This window comes from Vulpes vulpes, chromosome 8, assembly GCF_048418805.1.
Source record: "Vulpes vulpes isolate BD-2025 chromosome 8, VulVul3, whole genome shotgun sequence".
Lineage (NCBI taxonomy): Eukaryota > Metazoa > Chordata > Mammalia > Carnivora > Canidae > Vulpes > Vulpes vulpes.
In genome coordinates, this window is record NC_132787.1 from 3,105,402 (window position 1) to 3,122,829 (window position 17,428).

General features: G+C 50.0%; 1 protein-coding gene across 2 annotated transcripts; it reads right to left on the minus strand.

Annotated features, from left to right (window-relative positions):
- Positions 1 to 6,059: 6,059 nt before the first annotated feature.
- On the minus strand, positions 6,060 to 10,181 carry ANKRD33 (ankyrin repeat domain 33). 2 transcript variants are annotated; one of them, XM_026000024.2, is made up of 5 exons: positions 9,901 to 10,181; positions 9,554 to 9,683; positions 9,268 to 9,375; positions 8,869 to 8,871; positions 6,060 to 8,186 (listed from the first exon to the last, which is right to left on the minus strand). In XM_026000024.2, the coding sequence occupies exons 1-5, from the start codon at positions 10,063 to 10,065 to the stop codon at positions 7,462 to 7,464; spliced, it is 1,131 nt and encodes a 376-aa protein (XP_025855809.1). In that variant the 5' UTR covers positions 10,066 to 10,181; the 3' UTR covers positions 6,060 to 7,461. The 2 variants fall into 2 exon arrangements, with proteins under 2 accessions (XP_025855809.1, XP_025855810.1); XM_026000025.2 differs by lacking the exon at positions 8,869 to 8,871 and adding an exon at positions 8,293 to 8,328 and having other exon boundaries at positions 9,214 to 9,375.
- Positions 10,182 to 17,428: the final 7,247 nt, after the last annotated feature.

Sequence of the window (17,428 nt, forward strand, 5' to 3'; positions counted from 1 at the left end):
CTGATAGTTTGTACCTTTTCACCAACCTCTCCCTACATCCCCCACCCCTCAGCCCCAGCAACCACTTTTCTACTCTCTGTTTTATGAGTTTGCCTTGGTTTTGGATTTAACATATAAGTGACACCGTGCAGTGTTTGTCTTTCTGCTGCTCCTACCTTTGAAAGCTTCAGGCATTATATATTTTTAAAGGTTTTATCTTTAAGTAATCTCTACACCCAACATGCGGCTAGAACTCATGACCCTGAGACCAAGAGTCACCTGCTCTACCGACTGAGCCAGCCAGGAGCCCTCAGCCATTATTTCTTTTTAAAAGATTTTATTTATTTATTCATGAGACACACAGAGAGAGGCAGAGACGCAGGCAGAGGGAGAAGCAGGCTCCATGCAGGGAGCCCGACATGGGACTCGATCTCAGGACCCCGGGGTCATGCCCTGGGCTAAAGGGAGGCGCTCAACCGCTGAGCCACTCAGGTGTCCCTCAGCCATTATTTTAAAGCTTCAGGATTTAGGCCATTTATTTGTTTTTGTTTTGTTTTGTTTATTTTCTTCTTCTCTCTTTTTTTTTTTTTTTTTCAAAATTTAGGCCACTTAGATTCTCTTCCTTTTCTTTCCCTTGTAATTATTTTTTTTTTAAATTTTTTTTTTAATTTTTATTTATTTATGATAGTCACAGAGAGATAGAGAGAGGCAGAGACACAGGCAGAGGGAGAAGCAGAGGGAGAAGCAGGCTCCATGCACCGGGAGCCCGACGTGGGATTCGATCCCGGGTCTCCAGGATCGCGCCCTGGGCCAAAGGCAGGCGCCAAACCGCTGCACCACCCAGGGATCCCTTTCCCTTGTAATTATTGATCATTATATTATTATTTTATAAGTTTAAGTAATGCATCTTTAGTTCTTATTCTATTGGCGTCCCACAGTATCTCGTGACTCTTCGCTAATTAAGACTCCGCACCCTTCCCCAGAGCTGCAGTTGTGCTACCGTGAAGGAAGACGTGTTAAGTTGAGGTGAACATCTTGTTACTGGGGGATGTTTGGTTGAAAGATCTTTGGAGGTGCCTTGAAGGTCTGGCTGAGTGTTTAGGATGACACCAGAGTTCATCAAGACTTTGGCCCACTCTAAAAAGTAGATCCCAAATTTGTGGGGTGAGGGTAGGTAGAATTGCCCAGCAAGGGGGTGGAGGCCTGGTAGACTCTTGGATGGTGCCAAGGGGACCCTTACTGCCTAAGGAGAGAGTCTGTGGGGTTCAGGGGACTATCCCCAATGGGGAGGGATTGGTATTTGGACAAGGAGCGGCTCCCCAGGATTTGAGAGCTGGTAATGGCCCCAGCGGGGAGAGATTGTTTGAAAGAGGGTCTGAGCGGCTGGGTGAGGCCACAGGCCAGCGGGATTTCCTTCGGCTCCAGCCACTCGGGTGGGTGGGACCGGATTGCTGGAACTGGACACAGGAATCTGCCTTTGTTTCCAGCTGGAGGGGAAATGCCATAAATCCTGCCCCTTTCCCACCCCTCCGGCATCCGTGCCCAGGCTCTGTCCTTGCAGGACCAGACAGCCTGGTACGGAGGGCCGTCAGCAAGTTCTTGATTCTAGGGCCCCCTCATCTGAAGTCCTCTGCCCCAAATTCCCCGAAAGCAGATCATGGGCACGGATGTAGGAAATAGTGGTTGGGAGGTATCCAAGGCTGGTCTGGAGTAAATAGCCACAAAGCAGGATTTAGGTTTTGACTTGCTCTACTCTCTCCTTTCCCTCCGAGGAGCATGGCTTTTCAGCGAGGTCCAAGGGTGAACGAGGCCCCCCTGCCCCCACCAAGGCCCACTGCAAGTCGCTGAACAGACCACAACTCGGAGCACGGTCACCTGGGCAGTGCGTGGTGCAGACGGGACCCCAGGGAGGGAGAACCTGCCTTTATTTCCCCCTCTGTCAGTGGGTCTGTGTGCTTGTGTACCTGTGTGATGGGGTGGGTTCGTGTGTGCTTTGCCGGGGCCGGGTGGGCAGCCGGCCTGTGTGTACTTCTGTGCCTGGGAACCTGCAGGCCCCTGTGGGACCCTGGCTGGCGGGGCATTGGCCATGCTGTTGCCCATGTGACTGATGCAAGTGGCAGGGCCCCTCCCACGCCAAGCCCTGCCATCAAGTCCTCCCTCCAGACATGGCACCTTCCTCACCCAGGGTCCCCCTGAGGAAAGGGAGCAAAGTGTGCAGCTCTGATTCTCTACAGGAACCCCGGCCAGGGGGTTTGTCAGCGAGGCCAGCTGAAATCTGACGGGGGAAATGTCCTCAGAGGTCAGGGAGAGGGATGGGGGGGTGAGGAGGGAAGCGGGGCCTCGTGGTTGGTGTGGTAAGACGCATGGGTGTTTCCAACCATTTAGAAAGTACGACTGCTGGAGGGGAGGGAATCCTGTTCGGGTGCCGCAGTTTGGAAAAAAAAAGGGGCATAAACCAGTGATCCCCACCTGCCCCTCTGTCCTCCCTACATACGTGCACTCCCCCGCCCTTTCTGGGCCCAGCGCACTTTTTTGGGGCATGCCCTGGGATGAGCAGGGACACCGTGGCTCCTGGACCAGGACAGGCCCTACGAAGAGGAAGGAGATGATAAAGGGCCCTCTGAGCCTACCAGACCTTGGTGGAACCTGAACTCCACTCTCCTCTATACACGTTTATTAAACCTGGACAGGCTGGGCTCAAAGCCAGGGACTAGGGAGACAAACTCAGCTTCTGCCCATGCAGGAGTAGGGGAGGGTGTCCCAGGAGTCCTCACAGGCCCGGCTGACATCCCAGGGTGTCCAGAAGGCCAACTTCTCAGTCCCTTCTGTAGGATCCCCCCCATGGGGCAGAGTGAGGGTGGCCAGGGGCATTCAGGGGGCAGGCTGGGCAGCCATCAGTGCAGCGGGGCGCAGAGCTCACAGGAGCTGGTCTGGGAAGGCTGTCTGGAAAAAGCATGCGTTTCCCCTTCAGGGCCCACCAGATCAGCATCCTGGAACCACCAGGAAGGCCACAGGGTTCCAAGGATGGGTCCACTGGCCTCCCCCATGGAGCTGCCCCCTTGGCCACACCCTGGCCCATCAGCACAGACACAGAACCTATCATCTGCTGGGCACTGACTGCTGGCCCGGGCCACGCACAGTGCCCAGCACACCTCTCCTGTTTGGGCTGCAGGAGGACCCGGGGAAGCAGGGATTCCATATTATCACCACTTGAGGTTACAGATGAGGAGACTGAGGATCGCCTGGGTGGCTCAGTGGTTGAGCATCTGCCTTCGGCTCAGGGCGTGATCCCGGGGTCCTGGGATCGAGTCCTGCATCGGGCTCCCTGCGTGGAGCCTGCTTTTCCTTCTCCTCTGCCTGTGTCTCTGCCTCTCTCTGTGTGTCTCTCATGAATAAATAAATAAAACCTTTAAACAAAACAAAAAAACAAACAAAGAGACCGAGGCTGGGAGCAGTCCCTGGTCACAGAGACAGTCAGAGGTGGGGCCAGGATCCAAGCCCGGGAGCTGCCCTTGGCCAAGCCCAGCCAGGGGCCTGGGCCTGAGGCCCTCGGCCTCTGCTGACATGTGAAAGCTGCAGGAGCCGGGCTGGCGGGGAGCAGCGGGGATGCTGGTGGAGAGGCTGACGTCGGCTTCTTTCCTCCCTGGGGCCTGAAAGGCTGGCAGCTGTGAGAGGATTAGAGGTAAATGGCTTGGCCTGGGAGGAGCGCTTGCGGGACTGCAGGCCTGTAACTGGAGCGGCCCAGGCTGGCCAGGGCCAGACGGTGGTCTCCAAGGTGGAGAGGCTTGCCTCTGCTGGAAAATTGACCCCCACCCCCGCCCCGAGCCCAGATCCAGCCCAGATGCAGCCCACACTAGCGGGAGGGAGGGAGAGAGCCACGGGGGACTACTTCTCCGGTCCTGAAGATGCCCAGGCTGCCCCTGCGCCCTAGGACAACTCAGGCCTGTGGGACATGGCAGGGAGAGGCTGAGAGAGGACAGTGGTGATGCTAAGTGGGGGACAATGCAAAGTGCTCCACGCTCACTGAACACTCCCAGCGGCCCCGTGGAACGTGCTTTCGTTACCTCCGCTCGAGGTGGGAGAGGCGGAGGCTCAGAGAGGCTCAGTGACTTGCCCAAGGTCGCCGGCCAGCTCCTAGGCTGAGCGTGCAACCACCGTGCTGTTCCAAGCCCGCAGATGTAGCTTCTTTCCCTGGCTTCCATGGGAGGAAGGGACTCGAACTCCATCCCAGAGGCCTGGAATCAGCTCGATCCAACTTAGTTCCCCACGGCCCTTCCACGGCACCTCAAATCTTGGAAGCATTTTACAGTTTACAGTATGTCTTCACCATGTTATCCAACGGATCTCTCCCCAAACCCTGTCTCCTCCCATTAACAGACGAGAAAACAGGGGCGAAGGGAACTTAAGTGCCGTATTCACACAGGGAGGAAATGATCAATTAGCCTTGAACTAGACTAATGGACTGGAGTGGCCCAGTCCACCATACTTGCCTTCAGAAGCCTCCAGCAAAGGGGCACCTGGGTGGCTCAGTAGACTGAGCGGCTGACTCTTGGTTTCAGCTCAGATCATGATTTCAAGGTCATGAGATCAAGTACAATGTCGGGCTCCATGCTTAGCAGGAGTCTGCTCCTTTCTCTCCCTCCTCCCCACTTGGGCTTTCTCTCTCAAATAAATCAATCTTAAAAAAAAAAAAAAAAGAACCCTCTGGGAGAAATCACGCACTATCTAACCCAAACAAGTCGTTGTCACTTCAATGTGTCTGCGTGCTTTCCCCTATTCAAAGAACAGGTTTATTTTTCATTTTTTAATTTTTCAAAATTTAGTAACACATGACTAAAAAGTCAAAACGTTCTGTGCAGAATAATCCCCAAGTAATTTATGTAGATGCTCCACCTCCAGGAAGATGGGACATAACTCCCCACTCCTTCAGTGTGGGCTTCACGTAATGACTTCCTTCCAAGAGGCACGCTGTACAAAGGGGGAAGGAAGAGTGACATCACGGGGAGAAACCTGACAAACACGGCTTCAGGCAGGTGACCAAGGCTCCCTCACCGTGACGTTCATAGCACGTGCCCTTCCTGTGATGTGATGAGAATGGCACGTCACCCCTGTGGTCTTCCTCCTGAAAGCTCATAACCCCAGTCTCATCATGAGAAAAACATCAGACAAATCCCAACTGAGGGATTTTTCTGCTAAATACCTGATAAGTATGCCTCAAAATTGTCAAGGTCATCCGAAACAAGGAATATCTGAGAATCCGTCACCATCAAGAGGAATCTACAGCAACATGACAACTAAATGTAATGTATCGTGGTTGGAATTCCGGACAGAAAAGGGACATTAGGGAAAATCTAAGGAAATCTGAATAAAGGTTAGACTTCAGTAACAATGATGTATTAATGTTGGTTCATCGGCTGTTTTTTTCTTAAGATTCATTTATTTATCCATGAGAGACAGAGAGAGAGAGAGAGAGAGAGAGAGAGGCAGAGACACAGGCAGAGGGAAAAGCAGGCTCTTTGCAGGAGCCCGATGTGGGACTCGATCCCAGATCCCAGGGTCACAAGCTGAGCCACCCAGGCGTCCCCTGGTTCATCAACTGTAACAAATATACTATACTCGGGTCAACAATAGACGTCACTAGTGGAGGGCATATGGGAACTCTGCACCATCTCCACAACTCTTCTGTAAATCTAAAACTGTTCTAAAAAATAGAGCTGATTTTTTGAAAAGTCAAAAGTCTCAAAAAAATACTCGGTGAAAAGTTTCCCTTCTGCTCTTAGAGGTCAGTTGCTCAGTCATCTTCCTGAGCAAAGGGCCGTGTTTCTTCCCGGGGAGGTTCCGCGAGGCAGGGCCTGGCCTCCACCCCTCGCTGGCTGCCTCTCAGCCGTGGTCTCTGTCAGTTTCTAGTGTGTGACCCCAGCAATTCCTTACCTCTTCTGTGTCCCGTGTCCTCGAGGATAAAATCCTCCTAGGATTATTGGGAGTGTTAAATGCACTAATATATATAGTAAGCACCTTATAAACGGTTGCTTTTATTATTACAAATAAGCAAACAAATGTATTTATGGAGCAAATGTGTTAAAAAAAAATACCCAGGGTGGGGGTGGGGGTGCCTGGGTGACTGGGGGTTGACAGTCTGAGGGATCATGGTCCCAAGATCATGGAGTTGAGCCCTGTGTCGAGCTCTCAGCTCAGCTCGGAGTCTGCTTGTCCTGCTCCTTCCCCCACTCTCTTTCTCTGTCTCTCTCATAAATAAAAATAAAATCTTAAAAAAAAAAAAAAGGAAAAAAGAAAAACAAATACCCAGGGGCGCCTGGCTGGCTCAGTCAGTGGAGCACGCAACTCTTAATCCCAGGGTTGTGAGTCTGAGCCCCGGGTTGGGTGTGGCCATTACTTAAAAATAGAATCTTAAAAAAAAAAAAAAAAAAAAAAAAAAAAAAAAAACCCTGAGTCAAAAAAAATTGTAAATAAGGCACACACACAAAATTACTAAGTGCCTTTTCAAGAAATTTTAGATCATTGGCTAATAACCCCACCTATGGGTCATCTAGGGGAAGTAATTTTGTTTGACTTACTATTTACTCTTGATTGGGGCCCAGACTCGATTATATATAAAGTTAAGCGGTTAAGCTGTAGAAGATTGATAAATAGCAAATTATTTTTGTCTGGCAAAACCAAAAAGTGATGGTTTTGCCATGTAGGAGTTAACTTTTTTTGTACCTGCCTTTCCAATTTTTTTTTTTTTTGAAAAATTCTTTTACATACCTTTCCAATCTTATTCAAGCATTCTCCCCTCCACTGTCGGTAGTGGTTCTTTCTTTCCCTCCTTCGATCCCTCATTCACTAATAGTTCAACACATCCTGGCACTCACTATATGCTTGTATTAGTCAAGTTTATCTTGGTGCAAATTTTACTTTGACAAATTAAAAGTCGCATGCCGTACCCGCTGCTCCACCCCCCGACTATTTGCACTTAATGCATCCTGAAGGTAGTTTTCCATCAGAACATAAAAAGCTTCCCTGGGATCCCCGGGTGGCTCAGCGGTTTAGCGCCTGCCTCCAGCCCAGGGCATGATCCTGGAGTCCCAGGATCAAGTCCCGCGTTGGGCTCCCTGCATGGAGCCTGCTTCTCCCTCTGCCTGTGTCTCTGCGCCCCCACCTCTGTGTCTCATGAATAAATAAATAAAATCTTTAAAAAAAAAAAAAAAAAAAAAGAGCTTCCCTATCCTGTTTTACCGCTGTGTGGAAGACCGCACAGGGATGTGTGGTAATTAAGCCCAGGATCAATGTAGCTAGTCCTCTAGCTCAGGTGATGGACACTTAGGTTGTTTCCACTCTTATGATCGCAAACAACGCTGTATAAATAACGTCCTAGGTAGGTTAGAGTAGAATCATTTGCACGGAGGTGGGTGGGTAAGCAGAAGGGGCTCTAGAGGGCCGAGGAGCCTTAGGGAGGGCCCAATCCCCTGCTCCCAGCCTGGCCTAGCCCATCTTCCCCTGATTCTGTGCCCACCTAGCCTCCTCCTCCTGCCTCCTCCTCTCCAGCCTGAGCTCCTGGTATCTCCACACAGGAAGGGCTAGCTTCTGAGTCTCTCGAGGCCTAAACTCTAGCTTGAACTGTCTGGGAGGTGAGGATGCCTTGGACAGGTGGATCTTGGGGGCCTGGGGCCTCGGGGTGCTACTGTCTCTGGGCTGTAGCCACTGAGGGCACACACTCAACATGCCCTGACGGCTCTGGTAGGGGATGAGGACCCGGGAGCCAGGGACTACCTGGGGGGGCTGCGGGGCTGGGGGCGGGGGTGGGGCAGTGCCCAGCAGCTCTGGCACAGACTTGCTCCGGGTGCCCAGCGTAGGTGGGCAGTCCGGGCACAGAGTGTGGCAGGCTGTGGTGAGGAAGGGACTGGCCAGGCTGGTCGTGATGGTCACAAGATGGTCTAGGACCCCCCCCTCCTGCGGAGGTTGGGCAAAGGGGAGGCTCAGGGTGGCCTGCAGTCGCTCTAGGAGAGATGGGGCAGCCTGGGCCTGGGCCTGGGCCACAAGCCCGGGCAAGGCTGGCCACTCGGGCTGGTACTGCTGGCTGAGCTGCTCTATGCGCGGGCGCCGCAGCAGCTTCCGGATCCTCTGCACGGTGTCGAAGCTGTCCGTCAGCACTGCCCACTCCAGGGCCGTCTTGCCCCGAACAGGGTCCACCGCGGTCAGGTCAGCGCCTGGGAGGGGGCACGGGAGTGACATGGGGTGGGGACAGGGATCGGTGGCTTGCAGAAGGGCAGATTCTTTAGCAGCGGGACTGATTTGGGTTAGATTAAGGACCACAGAGTCCCATCCTGTTGCAGCTGGAATCTGGGAGCCGTCAGTGGCCACAGCCTGGGGCCACTTTATTAATATACAATAAAATTAAAGTCCAGAGAGTAGAAAAGGCGTCAGAGAGACCTGGTTGGAGGGGGCGGTCTCCAAACCTGGAGCAGAATAGGGACCTCCTGAGGCAAGGAAGGGATGGTGGGCAGGTTGGCGGAGGCCTGAGCTGTACCTGCTGGACAGGTAGAGGGGGGTCCTGCTGGCCCCACCCCCTTCTCTTCATCACCACACCCCTTTAATCTGGCGTGGGGAAATAGCAGCCACTTTGGGATAAAGGAGAGGTGAAAGTTTCCTCCCTCCTCACCCCAACACAGTCAGATGGGATAGGGAAAGGAAGAGTTGGAGGCTGGGGTTCCCCGGGGTGACCAACAGACGGCAAGCCCACCTCAGGGAATGGTGCAGGCCCAAGGCTGCATGAGCAGTGTGGACTTCACCCCAGAAAGACTCCACACGGCCACATGCCTCGACGACATATCATCGTGTCCCTTGGACCCTGGCTTGTCAGAGATGGAAGTCATCCCAGAGAAAGCCAACACCCTCATTATACTGGTAAGGCCCAGAGAGGGAAGCCATCTGCCCAGGGTCACTCAGCTGGCGGCAGAGCCAGGAGTAGAACCCAAGGGTCTGGTTCCGGATATCAGGGTTTTTTGTTTTTTTCCAGCGGGTCTAGATTATCCTCCCAAGCTTTCTTTTCTGAGACCAAGATTCACAGTGTAAATAGAGCTGTCAGTAGCTGGGTTTTGCTGGTTGTGAGAGGCTCATGCACACTCCCCTCCTCCAGGAAGTCAGCCTAGGTTGATCCTCCATCTCCACCTGACAACTATCCAGCTGACTTAGCATCAGGCTGGAAGGCTTGCGGAGGGACTGGAGGTCACAAATCCCGGTCCAGGCCCCATGCACCTGCCATGAGGAGGGCAGCCACGCATTCCGAACGGTCCCGCATGGCGGCCTTCATCAGCGCTGTTAGCCCCCGCTGGTCCCGGCGCTCCAGGTCCAGGCCCGGGTAGTAGTTGAGCAGGAGACTCACCAGAGGCACATGGCCTGCAGGGCACCAAGGATGGGGCTTAGCTCTCCCCCAAAAGAGGGTGATGAAGCCCCAGACCCCCGTCCACCAAACACAACAGTGTTTTGGGTGGGAGGGAGTTACACAAAAAGTAGGGGATTGTGACCCTGTGTGAAGGGGGGGACGTGGTGGGAGGTAAGGCCAACCGTGTCTCACCTGCTTGGGCAGCCAGCATGAGGGCTGTGTCCCCTTCTTTATCCTGCTGGTTCACATCGAGGAAGGGGCAGCGGCTGAGCAGGGCCACCACACTGCCGAAGCCGCGGTAGCAGGCGACCATGAGGCCTGTCTGGGGGAGGGGCAGCTCAGCCCCAGCGCGCTCCTCCAGGATCCCTTTGGGGGCCTGTGCCCTCTCAACCCACACCTCACCCGAGATGCCCCGGCCTCTGTTCAGACCCACCCTCACCGCCTCCTTTCCTCCCAAGGATCCAGGAACCGGATGAGTGTCGTGTGGCGGGGACACAGAGATGCCCAAGCTGCCCTGGGAAACACCTGGGGTCGCTCACCCTCCCATTGCCATCCACCTGGGCAGCCTCTTCCGGGGAGACCCCACCGTCCAACGCGGCTTGGAGCTGGACAGGGTCATTGCGGACACAGGCCCAGTACAAGGCCCCCAGGCTGCAGCCCGAGGCAGGGGTCTCCGGGTCGGGGCAGGACGACGCCTCAGACATGGGGTGGGGGATGCTGTGCAACGGGCTGCTCCTCCGCTTCCAGCGCAGGGGTGGGAGGCTGGGGGCGGGGAGGGGAGACAAGAGGACAGAAGGCCCGTCCCTCCTCCTCACGCAGCTGGCATCTACAACACAGAATAGAAGGGAACGGGGTCTCCCTGGACCCCAGGGCAGCGCCCCAGCTCCCCATCCACCTTAGGGCAGGACAAGCTGTGGGCGGGAACCCTAAGAGGCAGAAGTAGTTGGTGGGGGGGGACCCCAGTAAGAGTCCAGCAGCCGGGGGGGGGGTCTCCTCTCTCCCTCGGGGCCTTACCCGCGAGTGGGGGCTCCCTAGGAGGCAGTCACCGGGAGCTCCAGCATCCCCCGCACTCCTGGGGCACACTGGCGGGTCCCCCGGGGCGGCCCCAGGGTGCTCTCTCTCCCCAGGAAGCGAGGCAGGTAACAGATGGCTGGACTTAGGGAGGGAGCTGCTGCAAACACCCGGGGCTGAGCTGGATCAGGCTGGGTGAGCCGCGGGTGCAGGGGGGGCTCCCCTCTCGAGGACACCTGACCCTCCCTAGACCACGCCCCCAGTGGGCGGGGCCAGACCAGGAGGCTCCTCCCCCACGGGGTGTGTCTAGGGTGAGGCCCCGCCCCCTCCGGCCCCCGCTCACCTGGGCCCCCCCATCCGCCCCAGAAGCGTGCCCCTAGGGACACCCTGCAGGGGGGGAGGTCGTGAGGGGTCCCGGCCCCACCGGGAAAGCCCGCAGCCCCTTTCCCTTTGCGGATGGAGGAGGGGGAGGTGGAAGGAGGGGGTGCGAGCGCAGACATCTCTTTGAACTGGGGGGACTGGGGGAGGTGGGGCTCCACGGATAACCTGGATCTTTTTTATTTTTTTATTTTTTTTTGAGATTCTGGGGAAATTAAGATACAGAATTGCCTAATCAGGGGTGCAGAAATTACGATCTAGTAAACCGCATGGACTAGTTCTGGTATGGTAAACTAAGTACGGGATATTTAAATTGCGTTGATGTTAGAACAATCAAATTATTTATAATTTTTATTATTTATTTATTTATTTATTTATTATTATTATTTTTTAAAGATTTTATTTATTTATTCATGAGAGACGCAGAGAGAGAGAGAGAGGCACAGAGACACAGGCAGAGGGAGGGGCAGGCTGCATGCAGGGAGCCGGACGTGGGACTCGACCCCGGGGTCTCCAGGATCACGCCCTGGGCCCAAGGCAGCGCCAAACCGCTGAGCCACTCGGGTTGCCCCTATTTATAATTTTTATTTTATTTTTTTTTAATTCTTTTTATTTTTTTATTTATAATTTTTAGAATGATAATGAAACCATGCTTTAAATTAAATTAATACTAAGTATTAAATTTAACGGGTCAGTTTTGGACCTCAGGTGTAGAAAACGGAGTCAACCTTGTTCTTCTGTTTATATCATTCCCACCATCAGCAGGTAGGAGATCTGGTTTTATTTTACTTTATTTGCTTGATCTCTTTCATCCCTGATACCCAAAGCCCATTCTTCTCCTCCCTCCCTTTACCAATCGGCACTTACATATCCTTGAAAATGCACATTGCATTAAAAAAAGGTAGTGTTGGTTTACTATGGTTTTTAAAATTAATTTCAGGGGACGCCTGGGTGGCTCAGTGGTTGAGCGTCTGCTTTCGGCCCAGAGCGTGATCCTGGGGACCCGGGATCGAGTCCCACGTTGGGCTCCCTGCATGGGGCTTGCTTCCCCCTCTGCCTGTGTCTCTGCCTCTCTCTGTGTCTCTCATGAATAAATAAATAAAATATTTTTAAAAATTTAAATTAATTTCAGAAGCAGGGTTTAGCAAGACATCACTTCCATATAACATCCAGTGCTCATAACCTCAATTGCCCTGTTTAATGCTCATCACCCAGTTACCCCATCCCCACCCACCTCCCCTCCAGCAGCCCTCAGTTTGTTCCCTAGAGATAAGTCTCTTATGGTTTGTCTCTGTCTCTGATTTCCTCTTATCTTCCCCTCTCCTCCTACCTGGTTTATGTATGTTTTAACCAGCACCGTAGGACTGAGTGACAGAGCTCGTTCTGTTTTTTCCACTCCGTCCTGTTCTGGAGATCTCCCCTCGTTGCGTTCGGTGCAGTGTATCTGCTAGGAGTGTCTTTGGTGGTGAGCAACCAAAAGCTGGCCTCTGCGGTGTGGTGGCTGCCAACATCGATCCAAAACTCCTTTGAGTATTTCTTGTGAACTACAGAAGCTGGAAAACCAAAAGGACATTTCCTCAATTCCCCTGGGCTAGAAATCTGTGATTTAGGTTCTGCTCTTGTGCAAGACATAAATTTGGAACAGAGCTAAATGCCATGGGACATCTGTTTTGCTGTCACGGATCAGGACAGATGTAGTGGGGCTCTGGTGAGCAGCTTCCTGATTCATCAGCTTCCTGTAGTATAGTGACTGATGCTTCCGATCACAGGCAAAGGTCATGTGCTTGGCAAAGCCGGGAGCTGTTTCTGAGCCTAGAACCTGTTTCTCCACTCCTTTATGTCTAACCGAGCCAGATCTATTTCTGCTCTCTGCTGTCGAACCCAACTGCCACAAGTGGCTTAACCAAATCGGGGTTTATTCTTCACACAAGATTAAGAAGTCCAGGGATAAGCTGTTGGTGTTGATATAAACTGATGGTGGCAGGGCCTTCTCTGGGAGTCTGTTAACTTTTCCTCATGGTCACGAGATGGCTACTGCACCTCTAGCCATCACGGTCAAGTCTGGTGAACGCACACTCTGCAGCTCTATGCAGCAAATAGAAGAAATCTACTCGATTAGGTGTTAGATAGCACTAATCAGATGACACAATCCCTATCTGTAAACCACACCCCCCTTCTCTCTAGTCACTTTTTAGTTAAGTGTGACCATTGGCCACAATCGTGGCCAATGAAATGCAAGCAGTAGTCTAATGGGTGAGGCTTCTGGAAAAATCTTTGCTCTCTTGATAAAAGATAAGGGGCATAGCTTTTTATCTCTTTCTTTCTCCTAACTTCCTCCCGCTGCATAAAGTTCTGTACTGTTCATCTATCAGATTTTTCTAATCTGTTCTTCCGGTGTTGCATACTAACTTGCCTCCAACTCTCTGCCGCTGCAAATAATGCTGCAGTGGACATCCTCGTACGTGTCTAGCAGCCAGACCTGCGACAGGGTGGTTCTGAGACTGTTGGGTCAGAGGGCACACGCACCCTTACTGACCAGGCTGCTCTCCAATTGGCAGTGTGCCCACCAGCAGTGCATGTAAGCCTCCCCACACCCTTGGCCAATCTGGTAATTATTCAGCCTTTTAATTTTTCTCTAATCTGATGGGACAGAACTGTAAGGTAATATCACTAGTTTACACTGGATTTTTCTGATTATCAACACGGTAAGCATCTTTCCGAACACCTAAGAGCCATTCTCGCGGCTCCTCCTGCAAATCGCCTGCTCATAGCCTTCCTCCCATGTCCTTTTGAGCTTTCCTATCTTTTTCTCATTGCTTTTTCAAGAATTCCTTCTAATATTCTAGATAATAAACCCAGTGTCTAGTACGTTTTAGATGTTGCCACTGTTGTATGTGCATTTCTTTTAGGTTGAACTGTGGTGAGCTTCGCTGAAAGAAATCCAGAAGTTTGATGTGATTAAACTCATCAAAATTTCTCCTTATGCTTTGTGCCTTTGGGTCTTGTTTGAGAAGCACTTCTCACTCCAAGATCACAAAGATCTTCATTTCTTTTATTAATTTTGCAGTTTTAATTTTAATAATTCTGTATGAACATCTGAAATTTACTCATATATAGCGTGAAGAAGGGATCTGTTATGGACTGAATTGTGTCCCCCTAAAATTCATACGTTGAAACCCTAACCCTCAGTGTAATTTTATTTGGAGTTGGAGCCTTTGTGGACAAACTTAAAATTAAATGAGGTCATGGAGTGGACCCAAATCCAACAGGATTGCTGTCCTTTCCAGAAAAGGAAGAGACACCAGAGCTCCTTCCTGCTATCTCTCCCTTTCTATTTCTCTCCCCCACCCTCCACCCTCTCCTGAAGGGAGCACCATGTGGGACTTGATCCCAAGACCTGGCCCCCTGGGGGATCATGACCTGAGCCAAAGGCAGACGCTCAACCACTGACCCACCAAGGTGTCCCTAAATAGATCTTTAAAAAATAATAATTTATTAGGTTAAAATCTAAGGGAGGGCAGGATCTCAGACAAGAAAACAAATCAAGGGGGCAGCCTAGGTGGCTCAGCAGTTTAGCACTGCCTTTGGCCCAGGGCATGATCCTGGAGTCCCAGGATCGAGTCCCGCATTGGGCTCCTGCTTCTCCCTCTGCCTGTGTCTCTGCCCCTCTCTCTCTCTCTCTCTCTCTCTCATGAATAAATAAATAAAATCCTTAAAAAAAAAAAAAAAAAAAAAGAAAAAACAAATCAAGGAATCTGCTTTCGTTTGAAAATATTTGTTGAATTAGGCAAACTTCAGCTTCAATTTCCAGTCTTTTTTTTTTTTTTTTTTAACTTTTATTTAAGTAATCTGTACACTCAACTTGGGGCTTGAGCTCATGACCTTGAGATCAAGGGCTTTCATGCTCCTCTGACTGAGCCAGCCAGGTGTCCCACAATATCCATAGTCTTCATCTTTGACAGAACCAAAGTAAATTTATTTATTTATTTTTGAACCAAAGTAAATTTAATAGGAGATTTCCAGAATTTTCCAGCACCAATGAAAGACAAAAATTTATAGATCCAAAAGCAGGATAGATTTTAAAAAATCCAAAGAAAGATAAACAGTAAGAAATCCATACCTACACACAAAAGTATAACTTTATTTTTTTAATTTTTATTTCTTTTTTTTTTTCAAGAGTAAAACTTGGGGGGATCCCTGGGTGGCTCAGAGGTTTAGTGTCTGCCTTCGGCCCAGGGCGTGATCCTGGAGTCCCAGGATCGAGTCCCACATCAGGCTCCCTGCATGGAGCCTGCTTCTCCCTCTGCCTGTGTCTCTGCCTCTCTCTCTCTCTCTCTGTCTCTCATGAATAAATAAACAAAATCTTTAAAAAAAAAAAAAGAGTAAAACTTGGGGGGATCCCTGGGTGGCTCAGTGGTTTAGTGCCTGCCTTCAGTCCAGGGCATGATCCTGGAGTCCCAGGATCGAGTCCCACATTGGGCTCCCTGCATGGAGCCTGCTTTTCCCTCTGCCTATGTCTTTGCTTCTCTCATGAATCAATAAATAAAATCTTCAAAAAAAAAAAAAAAGTAAAACTTTACATTACCACAAGTAGATTTTAAAGGTAGCAAAAGAAAAAAAGACAAGCTTTTTTTAAAAAAGATTTTATCTATTTATTCATTAGAGACACACACAGAGAGAGAAGTTTTATTATTTTTTATTTTTTTGAGAGAGAAGTTTTAAAGGAAAATACACTTGTTTGCAATTTTGGTGGTTTTGTTTTTTTGTTTTTAAAGCTTTTTTTTAAATTTTTATTTATTTATGATAGTCACACAGAGAGAGAGAGAGAGGCAGAGACACAGGCAGAGGGAGAAGCAGGCTCCATGCACCGGGAGCCCGACGTGGGACTCGATCTCCGGTCTCCAGGATCGTGCCCTGGGCCAAAGGCAGGCGCTAAACCACTGCGCCACCCAGGGATCCCCTTGTTTGCAATTTTGTATGAAAGAATAAAAATTAGTGTGTGGGGGCAGCCCTAGTGGTGCAGCCGTTTGATGCCACCTGCAGCCTGGGGTGTGACCCTGGAGACCCGGGATGGAGTCCTGCATCGGGCTCCCTGAATGGAGCCTGCTTGTGTCTCTGCCTCTCTCTCTGTCTTTCATGGATAGATAAAAAAAAAAAAAATCTTAAAAAAAAAAATCAGTGTGTGTCTCATGAATAAATAAAATCTTTTAAAAATAAGATTTATTTGTTCATTTTAGAGAGAGCAAGCGAGAAAGCGCAGGCATGTGGAGGAAAAGGGGAAGGACAGAGGAAGAGGGAGAAAAAAACTCAAGCAGACTCCGTGCTGAGCATGCAGCCTGATGCAGAGCTCGCTCCCACGACCCTAAGATCACCACCTGAGTGGAAACCAGGAGTCGGACACTCAACTGACTGAACCACCCACCCAGGCGCCCTGCTATGTGGCCACTCTTCTATGCTTTTCAAATAATTTGAATTTTCTATTTTAACTAGTATTTTTACTGTTTTACTTGGTAATATCAGTCCAGAGTCCAGCCACTCATGTTATTGGAAATAGAATTTCCTCTAATCCTAATTAATTAAAAAACAACCAAATAGTAATATGGGGAAAAGACATGGTAATTAATTCATAGAAGAAATACAAATGGCCAATAAACATATGAAAAGATGCTTAATCTCACAAGTAAGCAGGAAAAGGCAAATTAAAACAATAATGAAACATTGCTTTTGGCCCATCAGCTTAGCTAAAATGAAACATTAATAATATTAAGTGCTTACACTGTTGGGGAAATGTAAATTAGGGAAGTATTTTTGGAAAGCATTTTGACAGTATCTATCAAAATAACAAATGTACATACACAAGAACCCAAAAATTCAGCTTTTAGAAATCTTTCCCCAAAAAGTACTTGCATATGTGAAGAAAGATATATTGTATATGCTTTGCAGCATTGTAATTATTAAAAAAAAAAAGAAATTTAGAAATGACTTAAATGTCCGTCAATAGAGGAAGGGCTTGAAAAAAGCATGCACATAAGATTGTGCCTCCATTAAAAAATAATGAGATAGATCCATATGGCCTCCTTGGAAAATATCTCTGAGACATGTTAATTGGAGAGAAACAAGCTGTATATATATGATGTGTGTGTGTGTGATGGGCTAACTTACATGTACGTAAATGCATAGAAAGGACTAGAACAGTAGTTGTTGACATTGGCCGCACCGTGTAATCACTTAATCACTTAAAAAAAAAAATAGTAGCGGGGCACCTGGGTGGCTCAGTCAGTTAAGCATCTGCCTCCTGTCAGCTCAGGTCATGATCTCGTGGGGCGCTCAGCGGGGAGTCTGCTGGTGGATTCTCTCTCCCTCTCCCTCTGCCCCTGGCCCAGCTCGCTCGCTCTCTCTCTCTCTCAAATAAATAAATAAATCTTCTTAAAAAGGGACGCCTGGGTGGCTCAGCAGTTGAGCGTCTGGCTTCAGCTCAGGTCGTGATCCCGAAATGCTGGATAGAGTCCCACATCCCTCTCCCTCTGCCTGTGTCTCTGCCTCTCTCTCCCTCCCTGTCTCTCATGAATAAATAAGTAAAATCTTAAAAAAAAAAAAAAAAAAAAAAAAAAAAACACAGCCAGAGCCCTGGGTGACAGAGAAATAGATGAGCTCTCAAACTTGTTAGAAAAATAAATT